The sequence below is a fragment of the Lygodium microphyllum genome, chromosome 12 (assembly GCF_053477565.2).
Source record: "Lygodium microphyllum isolate KBCC chromosome 12, Lygodium_microphyllum_v1.1.10, whole genome shotgun sequence".
Classification (NCBI taxonomy): Eukaryota; Viridiplantae; Streptophyta; class Polypodiopsida; order Schizaeales; family Lygodiaceae; genus Lygodium; species Lygodium microphyllum.
The window spans coordinates 25,887,285-25,903,600 of NC_141146.1; the positions used below are offsets into that span (position 1 = coordinate 25,887,285).

Genomic DNA, 16,316 nt, shown 5'->3' on the forward strand with positions numbered 1-16,316 from the left:
AGACAGGACCTATGGAGCTGTGCGTGGACAACCAGAGTGCCCTTGCTCTGGCCAAGAACCCGGTGTTTCATGCTCACACGAAGCACATTGAGGTTCAATATCACTATGCTCGAGAGCGGATCGTGGATTCAGAGCTGGCGGTGGCCTATTGTCCCACGGCGGACAATGCGGCTGATCTCTTCACGAAGCCTTTGCCTCAGGCGTCTTTGCTTCATCACATGCGGTTGTTAGGTCTTCAGACCCTCCCAGGATGTGAGAGGGGGTGTTAGCCTCTGTCATCTCCTGGTTGTGAGCTCCTGTCAGAGTCTGGCAGGAGACAAAGGAGCTCTGTCAGTTTATGTGTTGCTGATTTTTGTGTGCATTCCCTTCTCGGGTGGCAGTCAGCCTTTATTGGCTGTTTTTTGTGCCAGTCGGCCAGTTTAGGGCCAGTCGGCCAGTTTTAGTTTTAGGGCTGGCGACCAGTTTTAGGGCTGGGGGACTATTTATAGCAGGGCCCCCCATCAGTCCTTCATTCTGTCCTTCAGATTCAGCGCATTCTCTCTCCTCTCCCACTCCGGCATCGGTTCTGCCCTTGTTCCCAGCCTGATCTGGTGCCCTCATTGATGCTCCGGGCTGCGTGCAGGGACTGATCAGTCCATTTCAGAGTATTCAGCATCCATTTCAGTCAGTGCAGATCTTCTTCCTTCATTCTCTGCTTTCTCTCTGTCTCTCCTCCGTGTTTGTGTTTCTTTTTCCTTTGCACACTCTCACAGTCCAATGTCCAAGGTTATCTGGTAAAGTGTGCATTTGAGTTTTGTGAATTTGTTAATTGCTGTAAATAGTGCTTAATCAAGTTATTTACCACCCTATCTGAGGAGGAAGGCTAGTTTCACGCTTCCCTCTCTATGTAGTGCGAGATTGTAGTAGTGACATGCGGAGCCTTTGAATCTCAACTAGAAACTTGCCCAAGTGGTGCCGGTGTGGGGACTCCATAACTAGTCCAAGTGAGGTGCCTGCTCCAAATAGTGTGGGGTATCTAGCTTGGATTGTGCTATAGGCTCTGCATTTGCAGATGTAGTGCTCCTCACTCTCTACCTCTTGTTGGCATACTTTGTAGATCCGCTCAACTCTAGGGATATGGGCTGCTCTCTCGGTCTCGATCTCGAGTTGGTGAGAGGATACCCTAAGTTGGCCAATGGCTACCTGCCTCTCATGTGGCATGTATACATTTAGGTATCCATGTCTCTCAGTGAAGCCATCACGGTAGTCTTCATGAAGTGGTCTTTGTAGTAAGACATCTTTGGGGAGAAGAGGCTGCTTGGGTGATAGCCATATATGCTGTATGTACAATTGGTAGAGGTCCTGTCGCATGATCAAGTTTCTCTTTGTGTGGGAGAGGTGTATGAAGGAGGATTCTACCGGATCATACTGGAAGGGGGAAAGATGGTCTATGTCGATCCCACACCTTGTAAGCCGTTGCTTGACCTGTGCATACCATGAAGTCTCCTATCTTGCTTGAGCTAGCTGCCTACAGGCCTTGAAGGCCCTCCTAGGTAGTTGATCTGGGTGCATATCTATTCAAAGTGGATGCAGTGATGGAAGTGTGGAAAATTGTTGTAATAGATTGTTGAACACAAGAGAGAAACATTGCACAAAGAAATCAGAAGCAAAGAGATACTCGGGAAATGGAATCCATATACCAAGATATGAGACAGTATAGAACCAATGTGAGTCATTAGCTATGAAGGAACTAACATGTGCTCCTCTCCCTCCACAAGAACCTATCGAATGATGAATGCTAGTGTGTAGTGCGTGAAATAAATAAACAAAAACAATGCCATAAATGGTAGCAGGTCAGCTTGCACAAAATTCTAAAATAGCCATCATAAAATGTTAGATAAAATACCTAAATAATCTAGGAAATATACTAGTGCCCTAGCCCACTGAATCACATGCACAGTCTCAAACATGAACTGACATATTTGCTAACACTCTCTCTCAAATTGTGGTTGATTTGATACAATACAACATACAATGAGAATGTTTCATCATAGTATATACAACAAGGACCACCCGAGTAGAACCATGGATGCCCAAGTAGTGGGTGCGCAAGTCTCCACCAAGGTGCCTCAAAAAGAACCTGATGTCGATGTCGATTGTACCAGCTCTCGAAAATAGAGAAGAATCATAGTGGCTTTGAATATTTGTCAAGAATGTATTGCAGTAGCATACAAGACTAGCTTGTCAAAAATGCCCCTGAACATATGTGACCATGGATTCCTCGCCTTTGGCCAAACCGCCAAAGTGTCCCCTCATGTGAGCTTAAACTAGGAGCCAAACCTGCTCTTTGCCAAAGAACCAACTCATCATGAACCTGGATGCCAATCCCACCTCCAGGGTTTGAACGTGCTAGACTTCAATTGATGCGTTGTTATGTGAGCGGTGATTGAGAGTAGGCCTCACTCACAACCCGATAACGAGGCATTAAGGAGTGCCGGTTGGGGAAAGTAACTTTGTCGGATGTACAACACAACACAAAAAATTTACATGTTTCGACAAACACCACACGAACCACACACAAAACCAAACAACACACAATGCCTCTTGTAGCTTAGACAACTAAAACCCAAATTCGGGTAGAGCATTACTTAAACACAAATTTTGAAAATACCAATACTTCGCACAAAAATCAACACAAACTTTGAAGACAAATCCAACATTATGGAAACTTCATACCTTGATAACCTTGGGCCGTCACTCAACACTTCAACATTCAAATTCTCCGACTTCACAAGTTAGCACATCAAGAGTATACTCAGGAGCATGCGACTTCTCTCCTCACTTACAAGATACAATTGAAATTGAGGGGGAAGGGCCAAGGCGCTTTGCTCTTCTTTTCCTCATCCTTATATAGTTTTCACAGGTTCTCTCACATACATTAGGCTTTTTACTTTTAGCTTTTGGCTTTTGCTTTTCTACTGCTTTTTACTATTTTCGTTTTTCTGCACTATGCATGTTTACAACTTGTTTGGATCATAACTTCGTCATATGAACTTCGAATGTAGTTGTTTGTGTACTCAAAACGATCAGAATGCATTTGGTCGAAAAGTCAATGCGGGTAGAATTTCAAAAATCCATAAAAATAGGCAAAAATATCAATTTTCATAAATCACATTATTTTTTTTCATCTTTTATCTTGGACAACTTATTTCCTTTCTTGGCCTATTGTTCTTGTAATTGCATACACTTTCAGCACACATGTCCTCTTTTTCTTTAAGAAATACTCATTGACGATGTAAAATAAAAATATGCAATGTTGGATCGTGGTATGCAACCAATCAATCAATGTTCACAATAATAATGTATACATTGAAGAAATTGTGCCTAGCCTATCTACATATAATCATGCGTCATGCAAAATGCAAACATAGTTTCTTGTTAATTTTAAGTTTGCTTATCCTCACCTCTCAACTCTCAACAAGAAAATATATCATGCTCCACTCCACCCATCCAAAATCTCACAATCTCTCTAGAAATGATGGTCCTCAAGATGTTGACCAAATAAGAACAACCCATCTCACAATTGGCAGCGCCCTTTACGGCCCTCTAACTCACCCAACCACCTTTCCCACTCATCCAGAGGTTCCTAACTTTGTGATGAATATCCCTAATATCATGCGTGCAAGAAATGTGCGTACTTAATGAAGGTGCTCTCTCGTGTGCGCGTGCAACTAAGATTTATTGCATATAGCTGTAGCAGGCCTCATGTCATGCAAGTGCTCAACGATGATGTAAAACGTGCATAATCCCAACCCATGGCATGGAAGTATTTGAGAAAATCAGGAGACGACCTCAAGTGTAGTGCATCAAATAAGTGCAACGTGAAGTGCTCGTGAACCCATAATCCCTGTGATGTGCAAGAGTCTCAGCAAGAAAACAAACCTTGTTCCACAATGTTTGGCAGCTACTAGCAAACTCCAGCTTCAACCTGTCCAAAAAAATACCAAGCTCGACCAAGGCTATCAAGTTTCACACTCAACAAATCAAACAAAATGACAGAAACAAATCCTAAGCTAAACAAACACAAGAAATCCAATTACGAAATGACAAAAATAAATTGTCACACAAGTAGCTAAGCTAACAAAAACCAAACCTAACTACAATTTGACTAGGGGTTTTGCATTTTCAGAAAAACACTCGACAACGTTAGGAAAACCCCTCTCAGGAACCTGTGCACCTTTATACTTGTATAGATGAGGCTCTTCGACCCCATCTCACCACCCTCTCACACTCCCTTTTTAGCATTGGAGGATTGTGAGGGATGACCACATCATTTGTACTAGCAATTTGGAAGAGAGGCCCATGGAGCTAATCGTCAAGGCCACATAGCTGGAGCCTAAACCTAGACCTAGAGATGAGAAAGACTTGTCGAGAGAGTCGTCACCCTTTGTCACTGTCCGCTTTTGCTCTTGCCCTAAAGCTGCTAATGTCTTGTAGTCCTTCCAGAGGTGTCCCTTCGTGCCACAATAATAGCACTGCGACTTCTTTTGTTGTATGGCATCCCTCTCTGAAATTGGAATATCTAAAGCTCCAAGAGATGGTATCCTCACAGAAACCTGAAGCTAAACATAGCAAGTCTCCAACATAACGCTTGTAGATGAGTAAATAATGTTTGTATGCTGGCCATTAGAAGGAGATGTTGGAGGAGCCATGATGAGGGACATATAGAGAAGATGAAGAAAACAAGGGATTTGTAGGGAGAAAAGGATGCCAAAAATACTGACTCACAAGGTTTGCTCGAGTTCAAAGCAGTAAAGAAAGCACATAGAGAAAACATTAACAATAACCGGAGTGTAATGATGAGAATGGTCTCTCGATTTGTGTCCATAGGTATGTAGCCAGGCTTAGTGAAACCGGTCTGTGACTCACATAAAGCAGTAGTTCCTTCGATTAACACCTGGTCTTTTCTCACACACACACAAACAAACAAAGACATCACTCCCTCGCTCAACACCAGATTGGCCTTGAAGACTGGCGCCCCTCTCGATATTTCTTTATCAATTAAAAGATGGAAAGTTACAAAAAATGAAACGTTTCAAAATACATAACCTGTGAGCAGTTGGTTTTCATCTTTTCTGAGTAAATCCCAGCTGCATAAGGACAGTACAACATGACCAAAACAACATTTCTTTTAGGAAAGCATTTTCTGCGACCATAACTCAATGATTCATGTGTAGAATTGCAGTCTGCAGAACTTTGTATTTACTGTTCTTACTGTCCAGTATATCTAGAACAACATCTCTTTTAGGAAAGCATATTCTGTGACCATAACTCAATGATTCATGTGCAGAATTGTAGTCTGCAGAACCCTGTATTTACTGAACAACATCCCTTTTAGGAAAGTATTTTCTGTGACCATAAGTTATAACTCAATAATTCATGTGTAGAATTGTAGTTTGCAGAACTCTGTATTCACTGTTTTTTACTGTCCAACATATCCAGAACAACATCCCTTTAAAGAAAGCATTTTGTATGACCATAAGTCAATAATTCATGCGCAGAATTGCAGTCTGCAGAACTCTGTATTTACTGTTCTTACTATCCATCATATCCAGAACAACATTCCTTTTACCTAGCATCATTCCAGTAGTAAAACAGTCCCACAAACAATACTAAATCAGAGCTGAAAAACCTTGTTCCTTTGCGGCATGGTCATTACTTTCTTTAGTTCTTGCATTGGAGAAGCCAATAGTTGCTCCTGAACTTGAACAGTGAGGCTCTTGCCTCAATAGAAGTGCAAAAAAACACAGAACTGTACCTTCGATGGAATTGGCCCATCATGGAGGGCATTTCCTCTGAGAATAGAGAGAGAGTTGACCAGAGGGAGCAAGCTCTACCTCTGTACATGAGTCAGAGACGAAGAAGTACTCTCCATAGCTGATGAACTTGCAGCAATCTGCCCTCAGCTCCTCAAAACTTCATTCTCAGATCTGCCTTTCATGCCTATTACGTTTTTTTAAAAATGCTCTCTCTCTTTTGGGAATTTGTGCCACATGGCATACATGTAACAATTTTCCCGTTTAAACCTTCCGGTCTAAAATTTTCCATGATTGGTGCAAAATTTGACCTTGGTACAGACCAAAGAATTTATCCTCGTGCAAAAACAAAGATAATGACACGAACAGATTCTGGGGTCCAAAAATAGTAACTCCCTAAATTTTAGGGATGGTGACCCCTGCATTCCTCAAGTTGTTCTAAGCAACTTTTATCATTGCAACCACATCAAAAAGTGTAATGTGGCTTAGTTACGGCGACTTTTATTCCGTGAGCATTCTGACATGTGCATCTTCTGTCTTGGCCAGACTGCACCATCTCCAGTGGCTAAGCACATAGTTCCAAACCACTGGCATTTTATTCTTCAGTGCCCATTCAATATGAAAACGGTCCTAAGGCTCAGACAAACCATTAGTCCAAATTGTCCCAATGGTTGCCTCTTCTGGCCATGCAAAGATCCTGGCTTAATCCAAGAGAACTCTAGGGGTAAAAGGCAACAACAACTAAATAAAAGAAAATAAAGTATTTATATAAGTCAATAAGAAAAGCAACTGCAAAAAGTATCACCACCTAGTGACAATTAGGGTTCCAATAGGTGCACCATATATCATGGCAGTGTGCCAAATAGCCATTTCCGTGTGCGAGGTTCGTGGAAGTGAATCTTGCGGCAAGTCATGAAGGGCATGGAGATGTTGGTATAGACCTCCCTGCGATTTAGAAACCAGAACAATATCGTGAGCATAAAGCATAATGGAGACAAGTGTACCTACTATCTCTACCCCATCATTTCCTCCTTGTGTGCTGTGATCTTCTATCTCATCGATGTAGAGACCAAAGAGTGTGGGCACTTGGGGAGAGAGGATAATCTTGCTTCACTCCAATGGTGCTAGAGATGATGTTTGAAAGTCTTGGGTATTTGACTCAGCCTATCGCCCTCTCATACAGTGCATAAATGCCCAAAATCATGTTTGATGGGATTCCTAGTGTGTGCAGCCTTTGTAATAGTCTATCAGAGAGAGAGAGAGAGAGAGAGAGAGAGAGAGAGAGAGAGAGAGAGAGAGAGAGTTATATTAATGTCTACAACAGGCCAAGTTGGCCTATGAGACCAAAATGTTGCATACAAATGTCTGGGAGATTTCAAAAGTCCCAGTGAAGCTAACATTTATGCTATGTTGAACTAAATTGAGTAGGTACAAAATGATATCTGGACTAGATACAATCTAGAGGTACTCCCAGTGCGGTGTGGAACTGCTCCTGGGGTGTTCATCCTAGGATGTCCCGCATGGGTTGGTCTAGCATGGAGAGGCTAAAGCGGCGGGGTAGGGCCCTCCGATGGTGGCGTAGAATCCCTTGTATCTTCGACCAGTGTCTTCTGCGGGAGAGAGAGAGAGAGAGAGAGAGAGAGAGAGAGAGAGAGAGAGAGAGAGAGAGAGAGAGAGAGAGAGATAAGAAAGATATCTACTTCCAAATGTGGTCGTCAGAACTCTTTTGCCGTATTAGCTGATGTCTTGGATGAGGGTGTCCTAGACATTCTCGTAGAAAAGGTCATATCGAGGCAAGCTGTGCCTTGTACCTGATTTTCTTTTGAATCCACATGAAGATAGCCACGTGGAATGTGCGAGGAATTTGTTCTTGCCACAAGCAACATGCCATGTGGACAATATTGCATGAGAATCAGTGGGATGTCTTGTGTGCTGTTGAGCACAAGAGTCACGGTGAAGCAGGTAACGTTGTGGATTGCCATGGCTTTCATTTGTTCTATGCAGGGACACATGCCAGGCAGTATTCTGGTGTGCTTATGATTGTACATGAAAAATATCAGCCGGTTCTATCAAGAATGATGTACATGGCCGCTTTGTGGTAATCGAAATTTTATTCGAAGGAGAGATCTTATGGTTACTTGGCCTCTATGCTCCGAATGATCCCTTATCTCGTCGGAAGCTTTGGCATACCTTGCAGACTTCCTTGTCCCTTGGCAGACGGGGTTTTTTGATGGGGGGTTTTAATATGTGTGTTGATTCTTCACAGTCCACATCAGAGCATTCGGTAATGGATGCGTCGGAAAGACGTATGTGGCAGGAGTTGGCTTTTGCGGTTCTTAAGCAAGATCTCTGGTCTTGGCTGCATTCTTCTTCTACAGGGTTTACCTTCCATTCTGCCCAGTATACCACAACATGGTCGCGGTTAGACCGCATATACATCATGCAGGATGATGATTTCCTTCTTGAGATGCTCAAAATGAAAGTGTTACAACAATATGCCTTGTCGGATCATTTTCCTTTGCAGCTTGAGCTCCTTGCACAACCCATTGCACCTTTCAAGCAATTTCTGGATAGACTCCCTTTGCGTTTCAACTCGTCTTATTTGAAGCATGGAATCTTTCAGGGCTATATGCAGCAATTGATTGATGGATTCTTATTGGATTTCTCATCTCAGGGCATTGCTTTGTTTGAACAATTGCTCTCTAATGTGCAGCGGGTTGCTCGGCAGTATGGGATCCATCATGCCTCTCTTTGTCGGTGGCCCCAACAGGCAGCGGAGGAACTGTCGGCTTTGGTTCGTTCTTTGCTGGTGGACACTCTAGATGATGCATTTCTGCTGTCACTGGCAACGCGTCTGGCTGATCTTATTAAAGAGTTTCAGTTGAAATCTTATCAGCAGGTCAAATTGCAACATCTGACGGAGACTTTGCAAGATAGTGCGTGTCAGACCCATAAGTTCTTTCAAGCTCTCCATGCCTCTCCTGCTCGAGAGAATATGACTAGGCTTCAGGATGCAGAAGGTCAAATGGTTCTTGATCCGCAGACGATTGTGAATATGTGTAGAAATTATTTCCTCGACCTTCTTGGTTCTACTTCTCCTCCTTTAGGCCAAATTGCTCATGCTCGTTCAGTTTTTTATGATTTGGTCCGCAATCAGGTTCCTCGGGACATGCAATCTACTCTGGAGGCAGATATTTGTGAGTCGGAGGTTATGGATGTTCTGTTACATTTGCCCAAGGATAAAAGTCTTGGTTGGGATGGTCTCACCAATGAGTTCTTTGAGTTTTTTGCCACCCAACTCGCGAAACCTTTGACGGCTTTATTTCAGCGGGTATGGGAAACGGGGATCATGCCTTCCTCTTGGAAAGAAGGTCTTATTAAACTGCTTCCAAAAGTTCCTTCGCCATCCATGTTGAAACAGTGGCACCCAATTTCTTTGATGGGTTCTATGTATAAAATCTTTTCCAAAGTTATGGCGAATCACCTCCATAAGCATCTTCCTGCCATTATGCATCCTCTCCAATACGGTTTCATTAAGGGCGGAAACATTTTGCACAATGTATTAAATGCGCAACTGGCGATTGATTATGCAAGGCATTCAAATCAAGAGGTCGTACTGGTTCAATTGGACCTGGAAAAGGCTTTTGATTATCTGGACTGGTCTTTCATTGCAGAACTTATGTCTGCTATGGGCTTTGGTGCCCGGATGTCTCGTCTGATCTACACTATTAGTGTTGCAGCGTCTTCGCGAGTCATGTTGAATGGAGGCATTACCAAGCCAATTGTCCTTGCCCGCTCTGTCAGACAGGGGTGCCCTTTGAGTCCTCTCTTCTTTGCCCTTGCGACTCATCCGGTTCTTTTGATGTTATCTCATATGGCAGCTTCTACTCAGTTGGCTGGATTGTTGCTTGCCTCTGGATAGCACTTCATTGATCAATCCTTGGCTGATGACAGTTTTATGATTATGCGTGCGGACAAAGATAACCTTCACAAAGCATTAGATGTTTGGGCTCTCTTTGGTCAGGCTTCTGGTCTTCGCATCAACTCTTTGAAATCGGCCATTCTCAGCTGCACGGAGTCGGATTTGCAGTCACTGGACTGGCAGGGAATGGTTGTCCCCCGTGGCTCCATTGTCAGGCATCTTGGGTACCCTTTGGGTGTTGATGTTCCCCCAAAGCAGCTACTACAATGGATTTCACAGAAACTGGCGGCTAAGTTTCTGTATTGGAAGTCTCAAGCCTGGCCCTTCCATGTTCGCCTCAAAGTAGCCTAGACAATTATGTTGCTAATGCTTACATATTTCTTGCCATTGCTACCCTGGACTACTACTACATTGAATGATCTTACTAAGTCTATTCGTTTCATGTTATGGAAGAAGGATTCCTTGCATGTAGGTATTTCCTGGATTTCTTGGTCGCATGCGTACACCCCAAAACGCATGGGTGGAGGGGCTATTTTAGATGCCCAAACTCATATGCTGGCACTCCGCTGGTCTCTTTTTCGCGCCATGTGCTCGGATTATCATCCTTGGGTCGTCATAGCCCGCTATTTTCTTGAGGATCACGGGCTTCTACATGGTAATACCCAAATCCGCAGTTCTTGGTGGCACGTTCTTAATGCCGATTCTCGGTTCTCCAGTTCTTCCTCATCTCTGCTTGTCCATTTGGTGTGTTCCTGGAGACTGGTCCTCCGGAAGTCTTAGTGGCATCCAGCGGAGGATCGCTTAGCCACTAATTCTTTTCAATTGGAACTGTTGGTAGTCTCGCGGTTAATTTCGTGGGACGGTAAACATGAGCTTCGACCACAATTCAACCGCATGGCACGTTTGGGCTTAACTTCGGTCGCGGATGCCATCCTTGCCAGTCGCAATGTGTTGATGTCGTTTTGTACAGCCAGGAGGCTTTTCAGGATCCCTCGTGGATACAGGTATTTATGGGAACAACTTTTGATGGTGCTTCATAGCAGACAACCCTTTCCTACCCTTGCTACGGATCGTCCTTGGCAAGACTGGGACTTTGCAGGTAGTCTGAATTTAGAAAAGGCTTCAGCTAACCAGGTGTATCATCTTTTGATTAAAGATCATCAATGGCTGGTTACTAAAGCTAATACTCTATGGGGATTGCATAAATCCCAGTCATGGTGGAGGGTAACTGTGATGGGGGGTTGGTTAAATAAGACACCATTCAAATATAAGGTCTTTCTTTGGAGGGTGATGATTGGTGGTCTTCCGCTTGCTTCAGCTCTTTCCAAGTGTCGAATCTCCAATGGCAACTGTTTCTTTTGCACCACCACTGTGGAATCCGCCCGTCATCGTTTTATGTCTTGCCCCCTTGCTCAGAAAATTTGGTCATTCTTGTCAGCCGTCTGGCGAGCGGTGGTTGGTTTCTCGCTACGCCCGTTTGATTGGGTTTTTGCGCAGCCCAAATATCCCACATCGACACAGCCACATATGAAGATCTTGTTTCATTTTCTTCGATATTGGGGCTGTTGGCACAACTGGACCATTCGGAATGCTTTCCTTTTTGATTCCGCTTATAATGTTCAGCGGCATATTGCTAGGCTTAAAGGTCTCTTGTATTGGCAGATAGATCTTCTCTGACACTCTGACATACTCTCTTGGGAGGACTTACGTCCCTGGCATATGGCAATTTCCTCCGCCCCTCTTCCATGATTTTGTAAGTCCTTGGCCGTTTGGTTCTTGTAAAGAGTCAGTGTGTACACACGATGGGGTAGAGCCATCGTGTATCTTGTAATCATGTAAACTTTTTCGTAATTAATACAATTACCTTTTACGAAAAGAAATAAGAAAGATATATTAACATCTACATAAGGCCAATGTGGCCTATGACACAAAATCCAGAGTACATCCATGTCTAATGTCATCTCATCAATAAGATAAAGATAACATTAAAATAAGTGGCCTATGAAACAATGCTGAGAATAACTGTACGATGGGACTATGAAACAATGTTGAGAATAGTTGTATGATGGAACCATGTCTAGTGTTGTCCGATTGGTAGAAAAGGAAAACCAGATCTGATAGAAACATGTTATAGATTGTAGTGGATCTCAAGATTTGCACATAATCTTTGCTATGATGCGGTCCCTAATTGCTCCACTATTATGCCTGGTGGTGAGTCTTTGGTGTCTTGTGATAATGGCTCTGATCTGGCTGGTAGCCTCCTCGGACGTCGTCGTGGTAGATGGGGTTGTCGTACTTGACGAAGTGAAATGAATCTATGCAACATGACTCCATGGCGTGGAATGTAAGGTGTCTAGCGGGATATCTCTATCTTTGCTAGGCTAGTAGTGTTAGTAGGGTGGTCGGGTTTGTGGAAAAAGTCTATCATTGCTCTGTGTGTGGGTTCCTCTGGGTGAGCTGGTCTCTTGTCTCGCAATTGTGCTGTGTAGCGCCTCTGTAGCTCTAGGAGGAAAGACCTAAGTATCTTTGGTCCTCATACTCCATGATGTGGCGAAGAGGTCCAAAACCGTCATGAAAAAGGTAGTTGTACCGTCCTTGTATGTTATAGTATACTGTACATCTTATTGAGAATAGCAAATGATGCTTGATATGTGTGCCCAAAAGAGGCTGGAAGATAGACATATGATGTATGCTCTAGGAAGAGATGTCCAGAATCCCATAAGCACAGTGAGGTACAGTTGTACTATCCAAAAGCTATAAAGACATGTACTTGTTGACACTCATTTCAATGTAATGGAACTATCAATTTGAGTCATTGTCAATGTCATTGTCCATCTTACACAAGAATGTGTTTATGAGTCAAAGCTTCCATCTTGGAGCCTAATTCACTTGGTAAGAGTTAGTCTATCTAAGTCTATGTCACCATGAGTAGTGTATTCATCTTCCATCCTCCATAGCTCTTGCCATGCTCTAGATTCTTGTTTTTGACATGGTATCAGAGCTAAGCTGAGCATGGCATAGCTCCATACATTGTTTCTCTAGTCTCTCTTCACCTCTGGTCATCTTTGTCCAGCTCATGACTCCATCTTCAACTTCATCTTCATCTTCCATCTTGTGGTAGCCATAGCCGACTCCACCTACCCACCTTGGAGCTTCTAGATCTCTCTCTACAGGCCATATCTTCCAATGAATACCTAGGAGCTCTTTTAGGTGCAGGCAGCGTGGAGGAAGCCTGGTGGGTGTAGGACGAGTTGCATGTATGGGCAGGCTAGCGGATGGACAGGGCACAATACGCCAACGGGTAGTGTGAGCGGGCAAAGTGAGCAGTGTGGCCTGGCAGGTGCAGGACGACCTGCTGACAGGCTTCCTTGCTGATTAGTGCTGGCTGAGAGACTGCAGAACAAGCACCACAAGACAGCACTCTGCAAGTGCTGGGAGCAGAGCTGAACTTGAGCAGAAGTTGAGCTGAGTTGAACAGAGCCAAAGCTCTGATACCAAATGTGAGATGGAGAGAGGATCAAAGCTCAGCTTAGAGTGCAGTAGACAGTGTGAGAGTGAAGCACGACACCCAATGCAATAGACTGAAAGAGTGTAGACGGAAAGTACAAGGTACAACCCTTAAACCTTAGGGTTGTAGGGGGTGTTCACACCCGAACACGATAAGTGCCCGTAAGTGTGTGACATAAGTACATATGAAATAAGACAATAAGTTTGGGGGAAAAAACCTCTCGTACCGAGAGTAAAAAGCGCCCCATTGTCCCACTGATTACCGACACTCCTATGTGAGCGTAGGCGTAAGTGAGGCACAAGTGAAATACCCAGCAAGCCTATAGATCAAGAAAAATCACATCTTTCGTTGTTCCAAGTGGTACACTAGATCCCGGGAGCAAGAACCAAGCTCTAGGGCCTAGGCATCAAGAAAAGCCCTGAGAATGAAGATGAAGCAAGAAGAGACATTGCTGGTCATGGATTCCTTGTTTTTCCTTGATCAGGACAGCACCATAGCTCTCTTCCTCTCTACCCCAAATGCATGGCAAAATCACACTCTACCTTCATGGATTTAATCTTGACCATTCCCCTTGAGTTGAGCTTGAGTTGCATGCCTTGGAAGCTCCTCCTGTGGTCCAGCTGTTCAAGCACTCTCCCTGCGGTCCACGCGCGTGAAAATGCGTCAAAAATCACACTAAAACCCTTGCTCTTCATCCACATAACCACTAAGTTTCATAAGGCACACTTAAGTTACCTAAGTCATTAACAAAGGCATATACCATGTCCCATGCTCAAACCAAGTGGACTTGTCAAACTTAGTGACATCTAAGCAAAATGAACTTAAAGAGTCACTGCTTTATGTCCTGTAACCTGTCTTGAAGCTCCTGTAGACCAAGTATGCAGACCTACATGATCCACAGCATCTCCATTTTTCACATTGTAAACATAAAATCCCATGACATCCACCCTCAGCCGGAAATAGCTGGCAGAGTTTTGGTGGATTCCATAGACTGAGAGGGAGATACTCTATACTCTTGCCTTATTTTTCATTTCTCATTTCAGTTTATCATGTAGATCTAGACATAATTTTGTTTTTCTTCTCTGATGAGAGATGATGATACTAGTTGTATTGGTTATGGTCTCATAGGCCATCTTGGCCTTCTAGAGACGTGAATAGATGTTTCTTTCTTTCTTTTTCTCTCTGTGGGTGGGGGATCTAACATTCAAAAGGCTTTTAGGATCCTTCCACACTCTACATTAACAACCGAGTTACGGGTTCATTGCACTTTGAGATTGTGTCAAACAATATCGGAGTTGGGGTGCTATTTTTTTAGTTCATGTTGCACATGCGTACTAATGTAGTCCCTGTTCTTAGAAGGTTACATTTGACCCTTTTTGTTGGAAGTATACTTTTATATGCTCACAACTTACTCATTAAACTCATTGAGTTTCTAGTAGTAGTAGTAGTAGTAGTTGTTGAAAGTAGGGAATATTCATCAAATTTTTGATGCTTCACATAGTGGTCATTTTTATTTTTTTCTTGGAATAGTTGATTCATGCTTCTTGTGAGGTTATACTGAGTGTTGAGAAATAAACTTATTTGTTTTTGGAGAGGGCATGCACGGGAAAACTTATTTGTTTTTCATCCTTGTTTCAGATTTGCTCTGCATAATGACAATTGAAGACATGTCTTTCAATGGTCCTGGTTTACGAGTTCTAGTCTTTTCCTCCACATTAGAAACACTTCCCCTTGTGAGATCAGTTGGGGATGTAATCAGATTTCATCGAGTGACCGTAAGGTTTCAATTCTACAGTTTGTATGTTTAATATTGGCATGTTTGCTTAATTAGCTAATTTGTGGATTGAGAACTATTTAGTAGCAAGGTTACTATTTTGATTAGAGTGAGGATCATAAATTGTAGTACTGGCCCTTTCCACTGCACAAAATATATTCTTTATTGGTCTGATTGCATGATGACTGAAATTTGTCTGTGGGAAAATTTGCATAATATTGTAGACCCTGTAACCAAAAGGTAGAATGAAACTGGCCGTTAGTGAAACTAAAGAGCAATAACAACATAAAGTGGCAGAGCACAGTAAGCCTAACTGTGAGTCAGCAAGGAGCTAGAATGCTCCCACATTGAGAAGATGACGCTCAACCCTGGGGCCCCTTCTGACATTTCTTTTAAGTTATTGAAGAGCTCTCAATTTGGAGTACAAAAGCTGATGCTTAGCTGGTATTGTGTTCCTCCATAGTTATATTTGCGGATTACCATTGGCTCAAATACCATTTATGGCAATCACAATTATTGCATGTGACAAATCACCTTCTAATGCTAACATACAGCAGTAGATCAGTCTCTATATTGTCCCCAAATCCCTGATGCATGCTTTTCCAGATCAATCTAGCTATGTCTCCTTGACCTTGCCAGCTGTTTCTCCCACAAAAAAGTGGCCTTTATGCAGCAAAACTGATCTGTTTGCTCTCTATAAGGAATCAACATGCATCCATTTAGCACACAGCCATGCCAGTGGTTGGATGGCTTGAAAACATTGCATGCATGACCAATTGTCAACTTTGAAGGAAATATGCAGCAGCAAGCTGCTCTATTCTCTTCCAGAATTGATGCCTACCCACATGCGTGATCATTTACTGCAGCATGCTTCCCTAATCAACCCAGATCAGGGAAAACATTGCCAAGGAGTGAAGAGGGCACTCACCCCTGATCTGCTCCAAAAAACAAAATTAATGTGAGAGGAGATGACATCGAGCCAAACACTGATATGATATTAAAACATCCTTGGGCTGCCTGAACATTAAATGTGAAGTGGTTGCAACTGTCTTCCCCAAATTTCTGGCCCAAACATTAAGCTTAATGTTGTAACCGCTCTTTTGGACGTTAAAGTAATTTTCACTTCTAATCCTTGGCAATTTAAATTCCAAGGTCTTGCTTATGTCTTCCATACAAAGTCCATACCCAAAGCTAGGAGTAAATTCACATGCAGGTGACATACCCTCTTGAAAAATGGCAAACGACCTTGATTGCATTGAGAATCGAGATAGAATCTAGAAGGCAACACAACACCAAATACATGTGACATAAATGATC

General features: G+C 43.0%; 1 protein-coding gene across 3 annotated transcripts in view; it reads left to right on the forward strand.

The window, feature by feature from the left end:
- LOC148027557 (protection of telomeres protein 1a-like) overlaps positions 1 to 16,316 on the forward strand; it is a 187,800-nt gene that overhangs the window by 19,558 nt on the left and 151,926 nt on the right. For all 3 annotated transcript variants that reach the window (XM_087689290.1, XM_087689291.1, XM_087689292.1), the window contains exon 2: positions 14,864 to 15,000. In XM_087689290.1, the coding sequence (XP_087545416.1) occupies positions 14,864 to 15,000 (137 nt within the window). The remainder of the gene's footprint in view (positions 1 to 14,863; positions 15,001 to 16,316) is intronic.